The 26,184-nt window shown below is 41.2% G+C and overlaps 1 protein-coding gene across 2 annotated transcripts in view; it reads right to left on the bottom strand.

Moving 5' to 3' along the window:
- Nucleotides 1-1,987: 1,987 nt before the first annotated feature.
- The window catches only part of DOCK4 (dedicator of cytokinesis 4), a 487,691-nt gene continuing 463,494 nt past the window's right edge, over nucleotides 1,988-26,184 (bottom strand). Inside the window, exons 42-52 of one of the 2 annotated variants that reach the window (XM_081243754.1) lie at nucleotides 18,667-18,843; nucleotides 17,813-17,896; nucleotides 14,640-14,759; nucleotides 14,161-14,282; nucleotides 13,764-13,830; nucleotides 12,651-12,732; nucleotides 12,393-12,502; nucleotides 10,620-10,692; nucleotides 8,768-8,881; nucleotides 5,943-6,004; nucleotides 1,988-2,689 (exon numbers count right to left, since the gene is read on the bottom strand). In XM_081243754.1, coding sequence (XP_081099880.1) covers nucleotides 2,255-2,689; nucleotides 5,943-6,004; nucleotides 8,768-8,881; nucleotides 10,620-10,692; nucleotides 12,393-12,502; nucleotides 12,651-12,732; nucleotides 13,764-13,830; nucleotides 14,161-14,282; nucleotides 14,640-14,759; nucleotides 17,813-17,896; nucleotides 18,667-18,843 — 1,446 coding nt within the window. In that variant the 3' untranslated portion in view covers nucleotides 1,988-2,254. Of the gene's footprint in view, nucleotides 2,690-5,942; nucleotides 6,005-8,767; nucleotides 8,882-10,619; nucleotides 10,693-12,392; nucleotides 12,503-12,650; nucleotides 12,733-13,709; nucleotides 13,831-14,160; nucleotides 14,283-14,639; nucleotides 14,760-17,812; nucleotides 17,897-18,666; nucleotides 18,844-26,184 lie in introns of both variants that reach the window. The other variant, XM_081243753.1, reaches the window with a different exon arrangement.

Genomic DNA, 26,184 nt, shown 5'->3' on the forward strand with positions numbered 1-26,184 from the left:
AAGATATGCTGATGACAGGAATAAAGACAAATATCAAGATTAATCAGGTAATTTTATTTAATATTTACCATTCAGCAGCAACCAACATGAACATCTGGGCTAACAGAATCTCTTGAAATGTTCTGCTATATAGCTGCTTCAGAAATACACACACAACTGTTCATTGCCAAAAAAAAATTTTTTTTAAATGGCTTCAAGAGCAAATAACACTGATTTATACTGTGCCCAAGCACTAGTCAAAGAATCTATTAAATTACAGAGGAAAAGGAAATCAAAGAAGCTTTGTTATCTTATGCATGTCACCTTATTTAAATGGTAGGAAGTCTTTACTTCTTTAAAGCAATAGAAATACGGATCTTCATATATATATATATATACATACATATATATATATATATATATATATATATATACTTAAGGATGTGATTACAAACACAGTGTTATCATCAAAAGCAAAAGCTAGTTCAAGAAATTTTCAACTGAAAAACTTGCAAGATACAAAGCTAAAATTCATGTTCCTTTTCTCTATTATGAATAATTTCACTAAACATAAATATTTTAACATATATTAATTTTCTGACATTCAAAATTGTAAAGTCAATATGGCAGAATTATTGTTAGAAGCACATATGTACAAATATTTTTTTCCGTACATAAAGTATTTGGCATAATTATAACAATCATACTGCATCCACAACAGTTTGCTTTTATTTTTACTTATTTTTAAACATAATGGTATCTCTTATTAAAATTAACCAGTTATGTACAAAAATACTTGAACATTTATTATAGAAAACCTCTATAACCAGCCTCAACAGCGTATACCTGCTGAATGGTTTCATTAAGGGAATATAAAAAAGTTGTCACTGCCTTCCAGGTAAGCTATCAACAAAAACAAACACAGTTAGACTAAATTGAGCTTCCCAACAAAAGAGGGAAAATATTCAACAGTATGATTTAAAATACAGTTCATATCTATTGTCAGTTGAGTGTTATAAACAGTCAGTAAAGAAAACAAAGATACAAAATACGTTACCACATACAAGGTGCTTTTTTCACACTCCTATGACTGTGGCATGAGCGTCCCTATCTAGATCTAAGATGCTGTGTTGCAGTATTCAAGCTAGAGTGGTCTACGGCCATCCTCCTTCAACTAAAAGACAACAGGATTAGCTAAGAAGACAAGCTCCACCAGTAATAATGGAGAGTTGTGAGGAATTCCTTATTTTGTGCAGGATTGAAAGTTAATGCCCTTGCCTTTTGAAAGTTCTTTTGCCATTTAATCATGCTAATATATTTTCTCTCTGTTTCTTTTCTTCATTTACTCTATTAATTTACTGCTGTCCTGTATTGATTCCTGAACTCTTGTTAATGGGACACATTAATTTGTGCCTACTTAACACATGAACATCTGTTCTTCTTCAGTGACAAATTTGGTAGAGGAAACTATCAAGTGAGGAAGCACAAGATTCAAGTAAACATTTCTCCTAGGGTCTTTTGCTTCATGTACCCGATTGGAACTCTGGAAGTAAATTGCACCTTGAAAAGAAATACAGTAGATACCATGGTGCCAGGGTACTAAAGGGTTTACCAACCAATTGGTAAAGTAGCGTTTTAAGAATGTAGACAGCAGCCAAGGTCAAAAGCAACCTTAAAGAAGTATTTTGCTTCAAGAACAAAACCACTTCCAGTCCCAATCCTTGCAACCCCTTAAGTTTACTGTCTCACTAGCTTGCTTTAGCTTTTAATTCTGAAGATGTGCATTCATCAGTCTGTTCATAGAAAGAGCCAGAAATCTCACCTTAATTACAGAAGTCTTCTAAAATAAGGACTATTGTGTTTGTTAGGCTGTACATCGACTTAATAAGCTTTCTTGAAGCATCAAGTATTCAGTAAAAAGTATACAACATTATCACGCTTCGTATTGTTCGACAATATTGTATTGGTTTTAAGATTAAACTATGTAAAAAAAGTGAACATAAAAAGATACAAAAGAAGGCTTTATTACTATTTATCACTTCCAAATGAGAAACGCTGTAATGAAAGTTCAGCCATACTTGGAACACCTGGCGTTTGAGATCAGTAACTTTTAATATTGTGCAACATTCTATTAACAAGTGAGTTTTAATTCCATTCAACTAAGGACAAATCTGAGTAAGTTATTAAAGTGCCTACACTAAATGTCTTCTCACCATACCTCTTATTTCTTGTAAACGGCAGAGAATTCATGGCAGGGAAATAGAAAAGGGACTTCTTATAACTGGGAGACTTTCCGGGGCAGGGGTCTGGGCCGCGGGCCGGGGTCCGTCCTCCTGGTCCCATTCTCCAGGTGTCCCGATCGCGCCGCCAGAGGCTTGGGGGGCAAGGCGGGCGGTTCCGCCGTGACGGGGATGGACAGGCTGTGAGGTAGCGGGACCGGGCGCCGCAGAGTCCGCTCGTACACGCTGTACGGCGGCGGCGTCTTGCTCTCCTTGCGCACCAGCTCTTCAGACCCGCTGTGGCCTGACCCCGACCCCGGCGCCACCGACTGTTCGTTCACCTGATTTTCAAAGCCTGAGGTTTCCGACGTGCTACACCGGCTGAGGGACGAAATTCCACTGCTGTAGCTGCCGGACAGGACGGGGGAGTTGGAGATGAGTCCTGGGGAGTGATACTCCACCGGAGAGGGGGTGAAAGACTGCATGGATCCCTGTGCGGAGTGGAAAGGGAGGGGTGGGGGAGACACAGCAGAGAGTCACTGACAGACACTGTGATGAGCTCAACTGTGTCCCCCACCCATCCGGAGGTTGAAGCCCTATCCCCTGACCCACCACCCGCCATGTGCCTGCATTTGGAGATACAGCCTTTAAAGAACAAGTAAGTGAAATTGAGGCCCTCAGGGTGGACCCCAACCCAATCTGGTATCCTTTTAGGAAAAAAAAATTGGACACAAAGAGACACCAAAGACGCATGCACACGGAGAAAAGACCCTGAGGACATAGGGAGAAGGTGGCCGTCTGCAAGTCAAGGAGAGAGGCCGCAGGAGAAACCGAGAATGGTGGCACCGTGATCTTGGACCTGTAGGCTCCAGAACCGTAAGAACATACATTTCTGTTGTTGAAGCCCTCCCAGTCCGTGCGGTTTTGCTCTGCCGGCCCTGGAAGACTCATGCAGACACCCAGACTCAAATCTGAGTGCTGGTGTGCCTCAGAACCGCACATATACATCAGGCATTTATCTGCCAGGGCCGCCAGTCCATTCAGTTCACCTCACTGCCCACTTTACTCCTCCTCGTGGTCAGGACAGAAAGAGGATAAAAGTACTCAGGGAGGAAATGCAGAGGCATATCATTAGTCCCACGGTTTGAAGGATAGGAAACTGGCAAAAACCAAAACCAAACCAAACCCGTTGGAGGTACCACTTCCCTTTCTAGCTCAGCAGAACCACTGGAAGTTCTAGCAACAACTGCTCACTTTCTCTTACTGGAGATATTATTTTGCAGCTGAGCAGGGCTGTCCCCTTTGGATGGGGCATGAATTCACTTTCCCACCATTCCCACCCCAACACATTGAGGCCTCCTGGCCTCCTTCACTCATTTGTTAGCTGTCTAGCTCCGCTGGCATTGGAATGTGCTACTTCCCTAAGGGTTCCACTGGGAAGTACTGCACCCTATGTACTCCTTGCATCCATTCAAAGCATATTAGCTTCTTAAGGTCTTATAATAAAGCAACCTAAATGACTTTGTTCAGCCCAGTGTTTCCTAAACTTGTTTGACCACAGACCATTTTTTTTTCATGTATCACATAAACGGCCTATAAAACCAAGAAATGTTACCCTAGACTAACTTTACCTTGGTCTCTCTTTTGAAACAAAAACAATGCTCGTAGACGCAAATACTTTCATTTAGTAGGAGCCTAAAGTTAAGCATGGCTAATTAAGAGATCCAAATTCACTGCAATTTTTTGTTAAAAATTAGACACTAAGTTCAAAATAAGGCAGGTAAGCTGAGTCTTCACAGGGTTAATTCCATCATTGAATTGCTGATAAAACTATCAGTCAAGGAGTTTTCTGCATTCTAAGCACAGCAAAGCTAGTAACTTGGTAGCAGTACGCCCTCTAATGTAACCCAGGAGTTACAACACAAATGTTCCACCCATTTTCTCTTCAAACCTATTTTGTAAAAATACGGCTACGAAGCTACCTATGGCTGGTAAGAACATAGGTAGGTCTGTGGAGAGACAGTATACACCACTTTGCTAACTATTTGGTGGCTACTTGAACATTTTCAGCCCTTCGATTCTTTCTATTTTTTAAGAATCAATTCCTAGTCTTACCTTATTACTACTCTACACAATCAAGTTAAAAAATGCATATGTGAATTCCACAGCAACACGTGGGGCTCTTTGCAAGCAACGGGAAGTGTAACGATGCGGAAACACCATGTTGCTTTTGTTCCCATCACATCAAGATGACAGTCAATGGCTTCCAGGGTGAATGCAGTCCCATGTACTTTACAATTAATAGCTGCTCTACAGAATGACAACCAAACTAGCAAATAATTTGCACCCACCAGCAAATTTTGACATCAGCAATGTTGGCAATGCAAACAAAATCAAACTTCTTTGCAATTTTCTCTGTTTGGGGGGGGGGGTTTCTTCCTGATTCTCAATTTCTACCAGCAACAATCCTTAGCACCACAGATGTATGGATCACAATGTGATCCCATGTGTTTGTAGAAGCTAATTTGTCCTTTTCTTTTACATTAGTTAGAAATGTCTCATCAACAAAAAGGACATGGAGTGTGTAAATCCTGTCATTCAGGTACAAAATCATTCTTTCAACACTCACTTCAACCTCATATTAGCCTCTGGCGTAGCAGCTCTGGACACCTACCTCTGAATGTACTGACAATCCTTGCAGCCAGTCTGATTCAATTTGGATAGAGACTAAATATTCTTTTTTTTTAATTAATTTTTTAAATTTTTGGCTGCATTGGGTCTTCGTTGCTGCGCGCAGGCTTTCTCTAGTTGCGGCGAGTGGGGGCTACTCTTCGTTGCGGTATGTGGGCTTCTCATTGTAGTGGCTTCTCTTGTTGTGGAGCATGGGCTCTAGGCACATGGGCTTCAGCAGTTGTGGTGCGTGGGCTCAGTAGTTGTGGCACGCGGGCTCAGTAGTTGTGGCTCACGGTCACCAGAGCACAGGCTCAGCAATTGTGGCACACGGGCTTAGTTGCTCCGCGGCATGTGGAATCTTCCCAGACCAGGGATCAAACCTATGTCCCCTGCATTGGCAGGCGGATTCTTAACCACTGCGCCACCAGGGAAATCCCTAAAGATTATTCTTTACCTTCGTGAGGGATTCTGTATGTTTAGAGGTGTTAAGAAGCCTATGTCTACATATCAAATCCAATGTCTGACCTTTAAAGCTTTCCAGTTTGTTTCCCAGACATTTTAAAATTCATTTTACTGCCTTGTTTTTCATGATCAAGTATGTATCTCTAATGTAAATGGAAACCTGGTGTAAAATATTAAAAGAGGAAAAGTTGGCTTTGGCATTTTCAAAATGGGTGAGGCTGATGAAAAAGGCACTGGAGAATATTTAGTAGATCTTGATGATTGTTTTTCAATATACGTGTTTGTTTTTGATGTCCCTTAAACCAAAAGACCAGGCTGAAAATGCCCTAGGAGATACATGGGGACCATTTCTTTCCGAATTCAGTGTATATTCTCACTCTAGTTTGTACATTCTCTTGCCACCATTTGGAGAAAAAGCCTAATAATCTGAAAACAAATGGCAGGCTCCCCAAAGGGAAAGCCTAGTGCTGTTTTCTTACCCATCTTCCTCTCTCCCTTCTTTATATGTTCTTTGCCTGGTCTGTGCAGATGAAAGCACCTCATTGATGTACCAGGGAAAAAAGTAACGTGGGGCCAATCTCTAGCCTCAATCTAAACAAGAGCCTGTACCTTCAGTGGAGATCGCCCAGCAGGCGATGGGGATACCGACGTCGTGTGTCTTGCTGGTGAAGCTGTAAAGACAGAGAGATCATTTCAATTCAGAAAACCAGACAACTGACTACCTGCAAAAGCCCTCTGTGAGTACAAACCCATATAGATGACCTAGTGCACAAGGGTCTAAGCAAGGGGGTGGGGAGCGACTAAATGGTGCCCACCCAAAACGGATTCTTCACAAAGGATGGCAGCTCCAAGACATGGGGTAATTAGTGAAAAGTCACCAGTGTATACATGATGCTTTAACCACAGTGACAGGACCCCAAGCTGGTCCAAAGTCCTTTCCACTTCCTCAAAGTCCAGATGCTTCTCTGCTGCTTGGTCTATTTCAAAAGGTGCTTTTAGGTGTGAGGTGCCAGGGAGCAGACTTCGGGAAATAACTGCTGACTTTGGCCCTGAGCAGGAATGGGAAGACCCAAGTCATCCAGACAGCTTAGAATAGGTCCTGGGAATATACTGACATCAGCCTCCCCTTCCATCCCCCAATATTCCTGAAATTGACAGGAAAGCCTTGGCCATATCATACAAGAGGTAAGAAGTTTTCCATTTTTCTCCCTAATGTTTGTCCTCGGGTCTTCCCTTTATCTCTGGGAGGTGGTACCCTATGGATTTTATCATCAAGGCAAAGAAGAACCCTCTCTTTGTTTCTCCCACCAGGTTTTCAAGCCCTACACCCGGGACACAGCTTGTTTGATGGCACTGCTCTGTGTGTGCGCTTGTGGGTCAAATCCAGCTCTCTAAAGCATAACCACACATACTAAAAGCCTGCCGTGACACCATCAACATGGTGCGTATAAGCCAGATTTCCCAGTTCTGCCTACAGAGGTTTCAGTGAGCTCAGAGTTCGTTGCTCTGTGATGAGCTGCCATTCTCCCAGATGTCACAGTGAGGGCTGTAACTCATAAGAAAACTACAGAAAGGCTGAAGGGAAGAGAGACAGTTACAGATCCCCCAACAGTGACCACACATAATGACATGAGGACAGACCATGACAGCAATCAGTGCAGAAGGGAAGGCAGCCCTGCCAAGTTAACCGGGAAGAGGTATGGTCGTCTGTGCACCCTGAGCCTAAGGGACCAGGAAGAGTGGCTGGTCCCCACACTGTGGGGTTGTGCGGCCTCCATCTTACACGCTAGGGCATGCTGTCAGCGTGTGCCATGTTCCATCAACACTGTTAGCTCTCCTATGGCATCAATTGTGGGTGTTGAGTATGGAAGAAAAACATGCACGTATAGAGAAGCAGATCTTGATTGGGAATAGTATGTCTGGCAGAAGTCAGGGTTTACTATTACTTGGGACCCTCTTCCTCTCAACTTAGGTGTTCCCCGGTACCGTCACTGTGGGATGCACAGCAGCCCCTGTGCGTACCGCATGTTTACAGTGATGTTTCTCTGGAAAGACCTAAAATAGTTCTATCAGTGTCCTTGTCTACAAGTCTGAATGAGCAGGAACCTAAATACCATGAATATTATTGTTCCTTAGAAAATGCTTTTTGAGTTCCCAACTTTAGGTACACAACCAGGTTTAAATTGGAGGTTGCCTGAATATATGGACAACATGAATAAAATACCAATTACTGGTTGATGAGTTTTAAACTTCCATGGTCACACTGACCTACTTATGCAGAGTATCAATTAAGGCTAAAGTTATTTCTTTTTCTGCTTAGAGATCTCACATCTTTCCAAATCTATTGGTGACTTTTTGCTTTGGCGAGCATAAAACAAACTGGGTAGCACATAGTTTATTTTCAAAAGAGAGAGAGTCATTTTTCTTAGTGAAAAAAGAAACTTAGAAAGATGAGATGCTAAAATACAGCAAATGAAACATGGACGATCAATCCAGAAAAATCCATGAAAAACACAGTGTCATGTTTTCTCTTGCCTTTAGGCTGCTGTATTTGTAAAGCTTCAAAACTACTCTAAATATATGTTAAGTGTTGAAAAGACTCTCCCCATCACCAGGATAGGATAAGTAAAGCAGGTAGCCCCTCTTAAAAACCGCCCCCATATGCAGGTCACCAAGCAACGGCTTGTTCAGGAGGAAAGGGGAACTATTATTGTTATAAACTCATATATTATTGTTATAAACTATTATTGTTATGAAGGAAGTTTCTTAAGAATAATTTTGAGTGGTTCTCAAGTCTAGAAAGGTGTGGTAAAATACAGATTCTAGGGTCTTGGCCCAGAAATAGTAAAATTCTGATTCAGTAGGTCTGAGGTTAAGCCCAAGAATTTTGCTTCTTAAACCAACACCCTAGGGGATTCAGTGCCTTGAATGAACCCTTTGAGAAATATGACCCTTGAATACAGACCTGTCTAAGCAGCAGATAACTACGGATGCACTGTTAGTTGTTTTCCACAAGCCTATCCAAATCACAGTTAGTCAATCCTATTTAGGGGCTACCTGAAACTGGGGCATCAGTCCTGAAGAAAGTGGCTAGACTTAGTAAAGGTTGATAAGAATGAGGTGACTCAGGATAGCATAGAAAAAATGCTAGTGTCTCAGCGAGGTTAGGGTACCCCCTAAATTCTGAGGATGGCATGTAGGAAAAGAAAATTCTACAAAATCTCTCTGTGGGGCTTATTAGGAATGGTGCACTGCTTGACTTAGTGTAACAGGAGTTCAGGAAAGGGGGGAACACTACAAACAAATTATATAGCTACTACTAAGGTTTTACCTTGGACACCAAATGCCTACCTTTCTGAGGAATTCAGGACAAGCTGGAGTAGTCAATAAAAGTTATTTTATGAAAGTGATTGTTAAGTGCTTCAAATACCCACCAGTCTGTGTGGGTCTTGGAGGGACAGGGGGAGAGACAAGTTTCCCACCGTCCGACATGTTCTTGGCTTCCTTCCCACTGTCCAGGCTCCAGCTGCTAGGGGTGGGATTCACAGCTGGAAGGGAATAACACAGCTAAAAACACACGGTCTACTTTGCCCTGTAAACACTCGAAATCTTAGAAGAAAGAATTATCCAGAATGAAAAAATCAACTGGATTAAAAAAAAAACAACAAACTTCCTAAATACCAAACTTTTACTTAATTGCCTACCTCACAGCTATAGTTGATATTTAATTGGGTGATAGCATGTCTCTTTCTTTCCCTCAAGCAGTCAAACAGAACTATACATCTCTACACAAGAGTGTAGAAACTTGTTGAGAACTACAGATATGTTTAGATGCTGGATAACAGATGGAAGATGTAATCACTAGACTATTTTTAAAGTTGATTTTTAGTAGAAATTTCTGGATTAGTGGCACCCTGAAAGGGGGAAGGCAGTGGCATGCTAATATCCCCACTGTCTGGCAGAATTAGTGGCAAGGAACAGCCACGCCACACCATCCTGTTGGCCCTTGTTTCTAAAGTCAATGGGCTATAGTGAAGAACGTCCTAAAAAAATAATTTGGAGTACTGACGGTATCATTCCTTTTTTTGTAATCTGCCTGCTCCATGCTTCAGCAAGATGCAGAAATATGGAACAACCCCTTTAGGAACAAGGGCAAGACACACAAGGTTATAAATAGCCGCTCTGTGATGAGGTTTACGACATCAAGCCTTTAGAGATTTCCAGTAGCTTGCTCCCTGAACAGACACTGCCACCTGATGGACATATGTAGAATTTCAACATTTTACCATTCTTTATATTACCACCTTCATTGGATGGAACTACCACTCGTAAAATACTTTTCCTCCCGTCCTTTTAAACGTGCTTTGTGGTTTTCTTTGGTATAAAAGGTGAGAAAAAGACCACGTTCCTAAATTCTCCAGACAAAGATCAATATCTGACTTGTAACTTTAAAGCAAAATGTGTGTTTTAAAATAACTGCCTACAGTTCCACTGATTTCTATTTCGCAAGGAAAGTTTTAATGTATCGGTGTACTCAAACGACGATGCAGTCGAGCTCTTAATGAGGACGGTTACAATGCACTTTACACGGATATTTCGTTAGTGACTCTTAATTCACTGGCCTGGGAACTGCTCTGATTTTTTGAGGCCTGACCCTGGGAGGTGAGCAGGTGCCTTGCTGCCAGCCCCTCCCCCCTGGCTGAGGAAGTCGCATTTACTCTGCTCTTCCTCCTCTGCTGTGTTGCACAGACCGAGGCTAACTGGCTATGAACCGCTAGGCATGTGTTTGTGTCTCATTTTTTTCAGGTGACCTTGAGGCAGGGCACACTCCAGCATGCACGGGATTGCAACTCTTAAAGAGCATCTGAGTCCCCGCCAACGACAGATGAGCTGGCAGAATGAACTTTGTAAGGCAGACACAAAGTGGGACCAGGGAATCGATCTGAGAAGGTGCTTATTATTTTCATTGCGCTGAACAAGTAGCCTAATTGGCCACTTTGTTTCAGGTAGCGCAGGCCTTGCCTCGGTGACTGACACCAAAAGTCATTAAACAGAGGAGTCCCTACCTTGCTCAGATTCTGCTGTTAAATCCTACAAGAACACAGTTTGTGAAGAATGCATCAGAAATAACTGCCTTTCATTCATCTCCTAAAGAGCAAATGAGTCCAGATCATTAAAGGTCTGGAGATCTGCCTTCTGCACAGACACGCGGGAGACTGGAGGAAATGAGGCCAAAACAAACCATTACACATTCCAGGGCCGATGAAGGGCTGGCTTTATACCCACCTTTCTCAGGCGCAGAAAGATTGGGGTCACTGCGTGGCAAGGCCCCGTCTCCAATGTGATTAAACAGCAGCCTCTGGAAAGGCACAAGAATCTATTTTTATGATGCAATATGCTAACATGTGAGACCTTCTAGAAAATGAGATGATTATCTTATTACTGAACCTTTTCGTTGAAAAAAAGTTTTTATATGCTGTGATGAGGCTAGGAACAAAGAATTCAACTATATTTAAGGGAAAAAGGGCAGAGACCCTTAGGGTTCAAACAGTGTTTTAAAAGTCTATACTACATTTCAAATATAAATGGCAAATAGGTTTTGTAATAAAATGCAAGGAAAAAAATAAACAGTAAAGCGGTTAAGTTATGGTGCTCTTTGTAAATACAAATGCTAGACTGGCAATACGAAATGCAAGTAAGAATTAAAGGAGGAATATTAGCTCAAAAAATCTCTAGTGAATGGACTTTACATTTTAAATCCTAGATTAGGTTAAAACATATGGAATGGTCCATATGTTACAATTTTTAACCCCCCAAAATGCCAGTTTTACATGGTTCTACCTAACATTAAACAAAAAGGCACAAAGTCCTTAAAAGTAGATGCACCAGAGCAATGTGTATTATTGAAATTTTGGCAACATGCACACTGTTTCAAATTTGACCCAAAGCAGAAAACTCGAGAGGCTAACCAGCAAGTCTTTCATGCTAACCAGCATGCTGGTGACATGCTCTCCAGAAGCAGATGGAACAAACTGTGAAATTCCTTTGCAACATCAAGTGACAAAGGGACCAGTTAGCTGGTCCAGCCAAATGCACGCAGATATAATTTCTGCGAGACATCAGTGTCGTGTGGATGAGGTATCCCGGAACTTTGGGGAAGATCACACAACCAGCAAAGATAAAACCCATCAAGCCAACCCCCACTCACTCTCATCCCTTTCCAGATGTAGCTACAGACTTCTGCCAGGATGGTGTAGAAAAGCAGAGAAATGAGCTGGAGGATAAAAAACTATTATTCTCTGCTCCCAAGTTTTCCCCAAATAATCGGTAAAACTCAGGGCTCCATGTGAATCTTATCTTTGAAACCCTCCTTCAAAGCGCTTGAAGGGCCCAGAGGGTCAAAACCTTGGCCCTGCTCTCACTTGGACTATCAGAGATCACTGCAAAACCAAGTCTGGGGTGGGTGGTGAGGGCCACGTGCCTTACTCCTGAGGGCTGCAGGGGCGGCCCTAGGATTCAGCTTCCTCCTCAGTGCATCAAAGAAGAATGGCAAAGGTAAAAAGACACGTTCCTCACTCTCGGGTACCTCAGCAAGGAATCCGTGGCAGCTCTCTCGAGTTAGGTAGAGGCAAAAAGAAATGCTGCTGGGCAGCCGTGCGTCTCCTCAAGGGTCTTTGGCTAATGTAAGAAGTTCCTCCAAGTTTCTGTCACAGACACATGCAGACCGACACCCCCAACTCATTCACCCAATCACCCGTCCTAATGTTCAAGTAGCAGCAATGAAATACAGAGTCGGATCAAGGTGGGTAAAATCATTTCCCATTTCCCTATCAGCTTTACTTCTCAGGCAATTACCCACGTATCCACATCAGACACATGGCTCGCACAGAAATTCCTAACAACAGGCGCAGGGCAGAGGTGTGCCCTTCACCCAGCTGGACTCGTCAACACAGCCTATCTGGTGGCCTCTGGCAGCTATACTGTGAGGTTCTGCAGAGAGACGTAAGCAACATCCAGACATTTCCTCGTTTTCTAGAATTTCCATCCCACAAGGACTACCTGAGAAGGTTCCACAGGTGTTGGGTAGATGGCACTGCATGGCCGCTCTCTCGGGGACAGGCAGGAGTTTTCTCTGGAATGTTTGTGTTTGTCAGACAACAAAGGAGAAGCTGGCAAGAGAAGGAAAGAAAGGCTCATCAGGGTGGTGGGCTGGGCCCGTTTGGAGGAGAGAGCGTGAGCATGCGGGGGCCACCACAGCTCCTGGGGGCTGGAAGGTTCTCTGGGCACCCTTAGTCCACCCCACACCCTGGCGCTGACCTCTAGCACTCGACGGAGCAGAACTTGTCACATTAGGTGAGGCAGAGTGAGTGGAACTCAAGCTTGAGGTAGACGGACTTGGCTGCAAAACACGGGAGCTGTTATCAAACACGGCTTAGAGGCTGCAGACAACGCTGACACATTTGAAACAAAATCATCAGTTCTTTTTTCAAATTAGAAAAAAAAAAAAGTCCAGTAAGAAATATGGAAAAAATCTCCCTAACTCAGACTGATAAGGATGCCTGTCTGAATTCATCAAGAATCTGAGATTTTGACTCCTGTCAAAGGAATGCATTTGTGTTCATTTCAGCTACATACATCCTATGACTTAGGAGCTCCCTGACTAAAGCACAAGCAGAAAGACTCGCAGCCTCGGGCAGGTCACTAGGTGAGCGCTTCTAAAAGGCAGAGGACATGCCTTTGCATTTTCTCCAATGTAATGTGTTCAAAGCATGAATTTGGCAATATGTATTATGCCCCTTTTCCAAAGACAGTGGTGAGGAAAATTTCCACTGAGCCTTACCGAGTTACTATCAACGCCCTATCAGCCGAGTCTAAATACAAATTTTGGTTGCAAGAGTTACACTGACGCTAAAATCCCTAAAATCTATGTTTTTTCTTTTGTCAAAAATGTTTTATTATGGGAAATTTCCAACATGTACCTAAGTGGAGAGATCTTACAATGGGCCCCTAAACCATATCTTCTTAAAGGAAAAAAACAAAACACTTAGAAATGCTAAGAGGTCAGTGGTGACAAGCTCCAGGAGTCCCAACTAAAGACCCAACTCAGAGGCAGAGCTCAAAGCGCCCCCCCTGCATGGCCTGCCTGGGCTTTCCCACGGCTCGCTCAGGTCTTCTTACAGTGGATGGGCGAGCTTTGAGAGAATCATCTTTGCAGACTCTAGAGACCAATAAGGCAACACGAGTGTTTAAAGGTTTGTCCTTAAGTCAAGTTTGCGCTCATAGGTCTGTTCCTAAGCACAGCAGAGTGAACGGAAGCGCTCATGATTGAGACAGAAAGGGAATAAACAGGACCAGACAAAAAAGCTAATCAAGTACCTGCATGTTAAAGACTTCATCAGAGCTTTCTGATTGCCCTGTAATATTGCTTACTTCAGCAGAAGCTTGTGAGGACAGTGAGGAAGAAGAATATCGGTTGACAGCTGGGTAACTTAATGGGCTGTTTTGGGGGGGAAAAAAATGGTTGTTAACTCAGTCTCTGAATTGTACTTTATCACATGCTGGCATGGTATAAAACCAAAGGGGAAAAAAATATGCACATCCCATTTTGTTGTCTCCTGTTTGCCTCAATATGATCAAATGTCTGAGTTTATTTATTTCTCATGCTGTAGCTGTTTTACCAGTGGCAGATGTCTGCAGCTGCCTCGAGGGTTAATTATTTCATTAAGAAATTGCATATTTGACAAATTGTGCCACAAAGAATGAGAGAATCGTTCCAGACCATCTTGTGGGGACGCCAATGTGTCAAATAATTCAGAATATGACTTACCTGCGTCTAGGAATTACCCTGGTACCATCTGGGCTCATAGAAGCAGGTGCTGAGTTTCTACACACGCGAGGGCTTCCATTAGGAAAATGGACTGGACTGGCTTGTATACAAGCAGAGAATTCCTAAAGAGGTAGTAAAGAAAATATTTCAGAATAGTAATTACAAGGGCAAAATCACTCGTGAGGTATTTCGCTGTACTAGATGTGCATTGTAATTGTCATGAAGTCTTTCTATAGGGACCTTATAAAGGTAAGCTTCATTATTATTAAGCTTTCTCTCATTTACTTTTTTGTTTTCATAAAGGTTGAGAGTGACAAACAGAAGTTAATGCAATTTTAGTATTTGAGGGCTCTCTGGTAAAATGGTGCAGTTTGGTAGAAAAACCAAAAGATGTCACTATTGGATATTTCATCGTCCCTCTACCAAAAAGCAAATGGCAGAGGTCAGACTGCCCCCCCATGGACACTTTGTGTACTTACCTGTATTCCTAAACTGGACTTCATCACAAAGAACTGGTCGACCAGCTTTTTGTGAAGCGGTCTCATATCTTGAGGTACAAACTTCTCATGCACGGCCAAGCCAAATTCCAAAATCTGTGCCTTGATAGTAACATAAGGAGAAAATCCACATCAGTGGGTACCTCCTCTAAGTGCCTGCTAGGGGATTCAAGCACGGTACCATGCATTTTGCATGCAATATTGCTAATCTCTCAATCTGACAAGATAGCAACGATCCTTAGTTTACCAGGGAGGACACTGAGGATCAGAAAATTCTGCATGTACTAAAATTCTGCGTGTACTAAAATTCTGCATGTACTAAAGGACAAATGAGGATTTGAACTTAGGTCTCTCTGATTCCAAAGACTTGATTTTCCTACTACCCCAAGTTTCTTTCGCATGATTTTTGACCTATAACAACAACCATTTTAAAACAGTTAAGTGTTTCTTTGGTCCCTTCCTGCACTTCTCAGGATGGGGCAGGGAATGGGGGTTCCCTGTTAAGAGGGTCAGGTGGTTCTCCCCCCGGGACCTCTTTTCTGGATGGCACCCTCTCTGCCATGTTTCCCTTCTCTCTCCCATCAGGTTCTTCTCCCTCCCTCTCTCAGATTTTCAAAATCTGTCAGGGAGGAAGGGACAAGTGAACGGAAATTCTGTAACAGTTACTATGCTTCTTGTTTTTGTTAAAAAAAATATTATTCTTGTTCACTTATTCTAATGCAAAAAGGAACAGCTCCTATTTTTAAAAAAGTTTTCCTGCTGTGAGAACCTAAACCAAGATGAATATAAACATTCAAGTTTTCTCTGTACAGGTATCAAAAGTGCTTAATTCCTTTGTTTTGAGTAGCAGCTGTCTTTTACATTTTAAAAAATTCCCCATGCTATAGTGGTCAAAAGAACAAATTCCAGAGGCTGAGAGGAAAACAAATCACACATCACTACGATGGCGCTTTATCTTTACAGCCCGTGAAGGTTCAAGTTTGAAAGCCAGGGCAAACAGTACTGACTCTGGGGGGTGAGAGCATCCAGCACCTTCCAAAGGGGTCAGAACTGCGGCAACTTCTGCTCTGAATGCCCATCTACCACCAGCACATTTGCATAAAGCTAAAAATACCTTGAAATAAACATCAAGGACACCTTGAAAGGAACAGCTTGAGTGGAGTGTATGTCTGAGGCATAAAGGGTGAGCCCGGTCTCTGTGGGGAGGGCAGGAGGGATGGAGGAGTGGAGCCTAAGTGTAGGTGCCTCAGTCCTTTGCATCTTAGACACTAGCTGGGAGGGGCCCTCCCTTTTGTTCAGATAACGTCGCATGTTGGGTTCTCCCAGAAGTAGGCTCCAGCATGGAGATTAGGCTGTTTACTGGGGTTTATCCTTGGGGTCACTGCCTGTGGGAGGGAGAGGCAGAAGCGGGACTTGACCAAAAAAGAAAGTGAACTGGATGGCAGCCTGGCAGCCTTCTGCCAACCCCAGGGGAGCTCTGGACCTTTAACGGTCTGTCACTGTTGTGCTATGTTGGGCCCAAATGGCCAGGCTCTGTCTCTCCTCCCCACTCACTGGACGCAGGTCATCTAGGAAAGTGGAGATCTTAGGCTACGTGGCTCTCTGCAGCAGAGGCAATGCCGGAGGACCTGAGAGCCTAAGGTGTCTTCAAGCAAGTAAGGCCACAACTCCCTTCTGGAAGGGGCACTGGGGCAGTGCATCTCCATGTCTACTAGACGGTTCTCTGAACCACCTCACAGAGGTCCAGAGGACGGTGCCCAACCCCCTTCCTATGGTCCCACAAAGACATGTGACTCGCCCAAGGTCACATGGCAGTCACTTGCACTACAGGGCCTATGATAGGATCTAATGCTTCCTAGGCCATAGCTCTTTCCACAAGGCCCCATGAACATAATCAGGCAGAATGTGGAAGAAACCAAGGTCCCTCGATTTTTATTTTTCTCGAGAGACTTCTTAACCCTTTTGATTTTAACTCGAGGGAAAGAATTCAGTCAGACTGAATACAGCAGGTAAGTATCCTGGGGTGAGGCAAATCACTCATAAGAGACTGTACTGGTAAAATACAGACTTTTAAAAATCAAAAAAGGCTAAAGTCATTCCATAATCCTCAGTACTGGATAACCTAAGCTGCTCACTTCATTTAGAGAATCTATGTCACCCCCAGGGCCACACTGAGAATTTAACTTATTCTATATTTCCTTGCAGGTCAACTTTAAGTAATTCCTCTCTCTTTTTCAGAATCTATACAACTGACCCTCTTCCAGCCATGGCCCTTGTCCATGGCCACTTCTCTCCCTTCAGTATTAAGTTTTGTGGACTAAGCCTTCAGAGCATAAAATATGGACTAAAACCAGATACAACCTCATCATTTCCTAATCCAAAACAGCATGTTTTATTTGTTTTTTAATTTGGTATTATCAAGTGGAAAGAGATGCTTTTGTCACATTTTATCGTACATATTCCATTTTTCATGGGTATAAAATTTCCTATTGAACCCAGCCTCCCAACCATAATGTCTCCCACCTCAGAGGTTTTCAAACCATTTTCAGGCCAAGAGTTATCAAAAGGGGCACAGCAGGCAACAGATTTTTCACTCTGGTTCTTTGTACTTGATGGAACCAAAGAAATAAAAACCAACTATACTTCTGTAACATTGAAAATGATGAGGTTGTATCTAGTTTTGTCCATATCATATAATCTATAGGCTTAGTCTGCACAACAGGATACTAAAGCAAAGGGTATTGACTGCCCACTTCCTTATTCTAACATTTAAGTAAGAATCTCATTCATTCATTTACTGATTTATTCATTTTGAGTTAGCCTGAACTTATTTGATCCCAAAATCTTGAGTGAAAAGTTGGCATCAAGTCTTTGGAGAGACAGTATTCAAAGAACGTTCCAAGAGATTACATGAGGTTGTTTGTTGTAAGGGGCTGCCATAGTCTGCTCATTGGTTTTTGTTTTTGTTTTGCATTAAAGTGGGAAGAAAACGTAGAAATTAGCAAGTTGGGATATATTACAAGTGAATCTGTAACCCCTGACTGCTAGCTTCAGTTAGATCACTGATGTAGAAAACCATGTAGATGGGTCTCCAGTTAAGCAAGTATGTATCTGCGCAGAAGAGGGGGAAGGTGATGGGCTTCTGCTCCCCTTACCTGCTCAAGCATCAGCTCTCTTAACCGTGCAATTTTCTCTCCATCTTCAGGGTGACTTAAGATATATTCTTTGACAAAGAATGCCTAGTAAGAGAAGGGATAGTCAGTTTACTTCAGGAGAGTTACAAAGGAAGTGAAAGACACCATTGTTTTTTTTTAAAGCCATCTTTAAAGAAATGATACCATTATACACCACTTTTGGGGGGCAGACAATGATTCTGAGTACGGTCAGCTGATCTGATGGTAATATAAGGAAATGATTGTTAATAGATCAGAGATTGTATAAACTTTGTACCTTTGGTAAAACAAATAGCAAATCCAAATCAAGCTTTATGACATCACATCCTAAAATAAATTGCCTTAAGACTCAGAATGATCAAGATGGTGGCCTCACCTTCTAAGCTACTGTACCTTTCTGTTTAAAACTAAATGAAAACTAGATGAAAAATCCACTTAAAATATCTTCTAAACAAGATCAAATTTTTTTATGTCCAAGAACCACTCTTTACTCAGGGAAATGGGTTTAGGTAGACATTCATTAAACAATCCCGATACCCTCACTTCTTTTATTCATCCAAGAAAACACACACACACACACACACACACACACACACACACACCAACACACACACACACACACACTTTTATCCTCAAAATATCACATTTTGGGAAACAGAGTAAGTGTGCATCACAAATGACTGTATGTTTGCTCTATCTAACAAAGAAATCTGGTTGTGTTAATTGTAGCCCTATGATAGCAGGCTGATATGATGGGTGCATATTTTGAAAAAAGATTTCTGAAACCTTAAGAAATCACATATGAAAACTTTCAAATGACAATACCTAATCCTCACCTCTTGATACCTGGAAACTCCACCATTAACCGCAGCATCTATAACTCCATTCAGGCACATGGTCAGGGGATTAATATTCTGCATCTGTCTTGTCTGACACTGACTAATCAGAGTCTTCAGCTGCTGATTCTTATTTTCCAATACTTCAGTTGCATTTTCAAGAGGACTCATTTCTACCTGAGAACAAATGAGCATAAATATATATTGGATTTTGTGACATTCAGGAAGAAAGACAAGGGACTTCCCTGGAGGTCCAGTGGTTAAGACTTCACGCTTCCAGTGCAGGGGGCACAGGTTCGATCCCTGGTCAGGGAACTAAGATCCTGCATCCTGCATGCCGTGAAGTATGGCCAAAAAAAAAAAAGAAAGAAAGAAAGAAAAAAAAAAAAAAGAAAGACAAAGTAGATTATCCATGTTCTGAATTATCTGTGCTCCCCCTTGGCTCCCGTCAATATCTCTACCAGGGGCCATAGTAGAATAGACAAGGATGTGGAAGACAAATTAGCTGTTTGTAAGGTCTGGGAAGAGAAGGTGATTATATTCATTGGTTGAAATGTGGTTTGGATAATTAGCACTAATCAATTACATATTAGCACTGCAACAATCAATTTAAACCTTAAAAGAAAATTCAAGCATGTCTTTTAAAACTTGTTTTTCTTTTCTTTTGAAGGCTAAGTGTTCAAGGGTCCTGCATATTATTAACGGCTTTCTAGATACTAATGCAAAGTACCACAGGAGATACAAAGATGCATTTACAGATCCTCTGATGTCAAGGAGATTTCAGCCTAGTTGGGAAGATGGAACATATGCCCATGTGAACCCCATATGCATATATAACAGCACCATAAGGCGGCACAGGATGCCACACAGTTGGGAGTTATAGAAAATAAGATACTCATATATGCCGCAGGATCTATTTGTTGAAGGAGAGCCAAATAGAATCATAATGACTTAACAATTCTCAGTTATGGGAGGCCTAATTGTGAAAATGATGAAAGTGCTCTTCAAATGTAAAGCATTGTGACTGTTATTGTCACTGACGTTCTCTTTGAAGAGAAGGTCTGCTAAGCTCTCAGCTGTATAATAATTCAAGCTTACTGTAAGCACATTTCAACACTGGTTCTTTCAGTTAAGGAAACAGAGTTTTTAAAGGTCACTTAGATCATCTTAAACCAACAATGAAAAGTACTAGAATAATTTGACTATGTCAAAATGAAGAATATACATTCATCAAAAGACACAATAAAGGAGAAGGAAAGATAAACCAGAAAGTAGAAGACATTTGTAATATATAAAACCGTCAAAGAGCCTATGTCCAGAATATATAAAGAACCCTTATAAACCATTAAGAGAAAGGCAAACAGCTGAATTAAAAATGGGCAAAGAAGTAGCCACTTTACAAAGGAAGAAACCCAAATGACCAGTAAACATACGAAAAGTGTTGAACCTCATCTGTGATCAAAGAAGTGAAAAATAATACCACAACGACATACTATTAAGCACTCACCAGTATGGCAAAAATAAATATGACACTAGCAAATGAGAGTGAGAATGTGAGCAACTGAATCTCTCAGTTTCTGCTGTTGGAAGTTTAAATTGGTTCAATCACTTTGGAAAACAGTTTGGGATTATGTATTAAAGATGAAGATATCTATATATTATATTTTATGATCCAGCAATTCTACTCCTAGGCATATATCTGAGGAAAAGTATCTGTGTACATGTGTACCAGGAAACATGTACAAAAATATTCATAATCATCTCCAAAATCTGTATGTCTATCAAGAATAGAATGCATAAGCATATTGTAGGATACAATGGAATACTTTACAGCAATGAAAACAAACAAGTCACATATAATAACATGGACTAATGTTACAAATAATACTGAGTGACAGATGCAAGTTACAATAGAATATATACAGTATGACACCGTTATACAGGCATACCTCATTTTATTGTACTTTGCTTTATTGTGCTTCACAGATGCTGTGTTTTTTTTTACAAATTGAGGGTTCACGGAACCCTCTGTTGAATAAGGCTACTGGCCTTGTTTTTTTCAACAGCATTTGCTCACTTCATGTCTCTGTGTCACATTTTGATAATTCTTACAATACTTCAAACTTTTTCATTATTATATTTGTTATGGTGATCTACGATCAGTGGTCTTTGATGTTGCTATTGTAATTGCTTTGGCATTTTTTTAGCAATAAAGTATTTTTAAATTAAGGTATGTACATTTTTTCTTAGACATAATGTTATTACACACAATACACTGCAGTATAGTATAAACATCACTTTTATATGCACTGGGACACCAACAAATCTGTGTGACTTGCTTTATTGTGGTGGTCTAGAACTGAACCCGCAGCATCTCCAAGGTATGCCTGTTCAAAACCAGGCATAACTAAACTGACTTGTTTAAAGAGGCATATATAGGTAGTAAATGAAGCAAGGGAATGGATACCATAAAAGTTATGATAAGGGAGGGAGTAGTAATTGGGAAAGGATACACGGGAGGCCTATAGAGTGCTACTGGCAATGTTCTGTTTCTTTACCTGAGTGGTGGTAAACAGGATTTTATTTTCCAATTATTTAGGACATTAAACTTTTGTTTTATGATCACAAAAGCTAAATCATAAAGAAGAAGTCTGAGAGCTCTGATGAACTGAAAGTTAAAAAGTGAACAAAGTATCTTAGAAACAGAAAGTGGAACAGTGGTTGCCAGGTGCTGGGGGAAGGGGGGAAAGGGAAATTGTTGTTCAATGGATGGTGCACAACAACGTGCTATAGTTAATACCACTGTACTATACATTTAAAAATGGTTATGATGGTGACTTTTATGTATTTTTGACCATAACTAAAAAAATTCATGCTCAACATTATAGATTCAAATGCTATTAATACGAAGAAATTTTAAAAATAAACAAAATACAATAAACACAGACAAAAGACAAATAATAACTTGGGAAAATATTTCCAACATATACTTCAGCTGAATTATTAATATATCTCAAATACCGAAGAAAACTACACATAGAATATAATCAGTGCATTTGCAAAAAAAGAGTCAATAAATGTATGAAAACATATCATCTCCACTAGCACTCAACAAATGCCAAAAAAAATCAACCCTACTGTGATCATTTTTGATCTATTATTTGGAACTTTTAAAATAATATTCAACAGCGAGTGCTGAAGAGAATGCTGGGAAAATGGTTATTCCCAAGAACAGCTATATACTCCAGACAGGGCATAAATTGATACATGCCATTGCTGATCAATGAATCAAAGGTTATACTGTGGACCCTTTGATAGCTCAATTCACTTCTAGGGAAATTATTCTAAGGAGATGATTAAAGAAGTGTGCAAAGAATAATGTGTAAAAATGTTCATCAAGGAATTATTTTCCTTTATTCCCAGTTTGTGATACTTAATTCCCATTTACCACTAAAAAGAATCAGGAGTCATTAGAGAAATGGTTGCTTTTGGGTCTGGGGCAGGATTGTACAAGTGAGCCTGGAATACCCAGCCATACCAGTAAGCAAGGAAGGCAGCTGGAGGAAGGCATTAGAGCAGCTGGCCTGTGGTCCATTCACTCTCTTTACTAGGTATGTCCTTGGGGAACAGAAAAGAAAGCAGGTGACCTGGTCTTATCTCCTTGTCAATTGAACCTTCAAATAAAAAGACTAACTGCTAGGAGGAAGAGATGGTATCTATGGAATGCCCTTAGCAGGAAGTCCCCAGCTGAAGGATTGCTTACAGTAAATAAACCCAGAGTCCATAAGGCACACGTCCCTAGAGAATGTCCCAGAGAAGTCTGACTACTCTCTGGAGTATAAAATGGAATATTTCACAATTTAAATTTCATAATTGAAATGTGCCCTTTGTATGAGGCACTCTGTGAACTTCACTTAGACACTCTGTCTCTTAATCAGGATTATTACTGATGTGGAGAAGAAGGATGTGGAGGACAAGACTTGAGGTCTCAGATGTCTCTCTGCTTCATCTGAGCCTCCTGATTGCCTAAAAGTTATTAGTAAAGCTTGATGCTGATTCCTATGCTTGATTTGACAAACCGGTCCTGTGTGTTAGCTCAGTAACAAAGACAACTTGGATACTGTCAAAAAGACTGAGGAACCAATTTGAAGAGGCTCCCAATGGGCAAAATGGAACAATTTGAAAAATAGTAAGAGTCATAATTGCAATGGATTGAAACAAAACAAACACGTTTAAATCCATGAGTTACTACTGATACTAAAACCCAAACTAACCAAACAAAACCCTCTTTGGACACTTTTATAGGGTGTTAGGGAACCAAATTATTATTTTGAAAACTGGTAGGGGAATTCCATGGTGGTCCAGTGGTTAGGATTCCACACTTTCACTACTGAGGGTGCCCTCTGTATGAGGAACCAGGGTTCAATCCCTGGTCAGGGAACTAAGATCCCACAAGCTGTGTGGTGTGGGAAAAAAAAAAGAAACCATGAAAACTGGTAAATAAAAGGAAAGAATAGAGCATTATCCTTCCTTTCCTATACCTTAGGGTAATCAAATCGGTGATGAGGGCATGTTTCTCTTTACAGAAGTATTCCAATCAACAAACAAAGAAAGAACGATAAAATATCACCATTTGTAACCCTTAAGAGATGACTGGATGGGGGCAACGAGCATCACTGGCTGCCAGCCAGAGCGTATAACACAACCCATGAAGTAGTCTTGCAAAAAATGAAAAAATAAAAACAAAATAACATCTTATCAAGCTTCTAGATCTAACTGCTAATTTACAAAAAAAAAAAAAAAGGAACAAAGAAACATGTTAAACGATCCCACTGATTCACAGTCTGCAAAATCCATACTTAAGGAAACACTTCAGGATAAACAACCTGGATTCTTCAACAAAAAAACTTAAAGGAAAACAAATTAATTTGGGGGAACCTACAGATCAAATGGGATCTAGGAGGTATTTCAACCAATTTCCATGTGTGGCCCTTATTTGGGTCCAGATTCAAACAACAGATGACAAAAACAAACAAAAACCTATAAAATAAAGACTTGGAGAACTGTGAATAAACTGGATATTTTATGATCAAGGAATTATTGTTAAAATTTTTAGATGGAATAATGGTATTATGGTTTTGTTTTTGGTTAATATACAGACTGAAATATTCTTACATAGCTGAAATGATGTCTGAGATTTACTTCAAAATAATCCAGTGTGAAAGGGAATGGCAGGAGGTGTAGATGAAACAAAATTGGCCTGTTTGATAGCTGGTGGAATAAAATGACGGGTAAACCAGGTTCATTATATATTTTCTCTATTTTTATTTGATACAACTTTAGTTTAAAAAGGACACTGGGGGGCTTCCCTGGTGGCGCAGTGGTTGAGAGTCCGCCTGCCGATGCAGGAGACACGGGTTCATACCCTGGTCCGGGAAGATCCCACATGCCACGGAGCGGCTGGGCCCGTGAGCCATGGCCGCTGAGCCTGCGCGTCCGGAGCCTGTGCTCCGCGATGGGAGGGGCCACAACAGTGAGAGGCCCACGTACAGCAAAAAAATAAAATAAAAAGGACACTGGGGCTGTGTACAGAAGTGATTGCAGCAGGGGGAGGGCACAAGGGCACAAGGTGACCTCTTATACTACTGCAGAAATCAGGCACTAGATGGCACTATCAGCAGGGAGGTGAGGTATTCTGGGTAATTTTGAAAGTATCTTAGAGCCACACGATTTTCTGGTGGATATGATGTGAAGTGTGATGATATTGTCATTATCTTTAGAGTTTAAAAAATCATTATTTGTACATTCTATTTTACAGCTTTTTCATCTTGTTTAAAATTTTTAAATAAGTTTACTTTTTAATAAAAAAAATAAAGATCCTGTTTGTTTTGAAAACAATAAAAACAATTACTGAGGAAACAATTGTTCAAAGGCATTATCATCTTTGAAAGAATGGGAGAATATGTTCAATAACATGTTCTGGGGTTACGATTTAGAGAATAAAGGCCCACAGTCTCATCTGAAATCTTTGCTGCGACATGTTTTCAGAACTCAGAATATTTCTGATTTTAGAAAGGTAACATAGGGTGCATATAGTATATTATGTAATCCTCAAGATGTGAAAACATCTTTTGGTATTCAGAATCTTTTAGATTCTGGCATGGCACATAAGGAATTTCAATTCAGTATGGCATATATGTATTGAGTACCTACTCTGTGCCCAGATCTTCAGGACCTTCCACACTAGGAATTAAAGCAGTAAACCAGCTTTAATAGAAGGTGGGGACATGCCAGGCAGTGGGAATAAGCGAAAGACATGAGGTTGTCAGAAGTCGGCTGTGTTCAGGGAACAAAATAGCCCAGTTGGGTTTGTTCTGTTTGACAGAATATACGATTGCATATTCTAATAAAGTAGGCAGCTGATGTTTGAAAGGTTGTGTTTAGTAATGCTCCTTTAATCATTATCAGCATGCTGCTTTTTATTAGCGGGGTGTATGTGTGTGTGTGTGTATATAATATTTCCAAGGTTAGGAACATTGGTGAGTGTCAGAGAATTTAATGCTCTGGGTAGTAAGTAGATGACAAAGCTCTCTGAATCATTAATGCAGTATGGATGACTAAGAACATTTCTGTGGGTTGGGCCCATGCCATTCAGCAGGAAGCATAACAATAAGACTTTCTGAGCACTGAAGTCAGGAGCCTCTCCTCTTCCACGAAGGCTGCAGGGTGCACCATGTAAGTAAGCAGCTTTGTGGACCCTTGACTCAGACCTGACAAGAACACAACCACACTGATGTAATCTGCTGGATTGAGTTCTATTTGTTAAGGGAACTGTATGAATTTTTCCGCTCAGCAAAATGAAAATGCCATTAAATCCTTAGGGTGATTGAATAGGATAAGCTGAGGGTGGTTTCAGTGCTTAGAGAGATTTCAGGTAGGATAAGCCATCCTTGGAAGACAATTTGGGCAAGAACTGCTCTTTCTTATTCATTGACAGAGTGGGCTTGTTACTTCAAAAAAGGAAGGGGTTAAATGATATTTTCACAATTGGCACATTTTCTATCAGCCAGAGGACAGTGGCTGGCCCCAGACATAATGGATATACCAAGGGTGGGAGAAGGGATGCTTGAGATTGCAGGGCTGTGGCTGACAGCAAGGTGCTGGCAGCTTGAAGAGCAGCCCAGGCACAGGGCGGAGTCTCACTCCACATGTGGCTGCCTTCGGCAACCGCTCTCTCTGTTTCCACAACTGGGGACTGGAGCCGGGAGGCGTGCTTTACAACCCGAAGGCTTCTTGGGTGCTGTGGTTTCCAGGGTCTATAATGACACCCGCTGATTTCTCCACTGGTGCCCAGGGAGACTAACACAGCAGCATCCCTTCTACTGTAAACTGTGACAGCATGGACTTACTGTGTGTCAGATACTGTGCTGGGGCTTGACACTGGCTTCATGTTGCCTTATAAGGCTAGAAGTGATAAACATAACTGGCTTTGGAGTCAGAAAAATCTGGGTTCGAGTT

The sequence above is a fragment of the Mesoplodon bidens genome (assembly GCF_964165515.1).
Source record: "Mesoplodon bidens genome assembly, chromosome: 9".
Classification (NCBI taxonomy): domain Eukaryota; kingdom Metazoa; phylum Chordata; class Mammalia; order Artiodactyla; family Ziphiidae; genus Mesoplodon; species Mesoplodon bidens.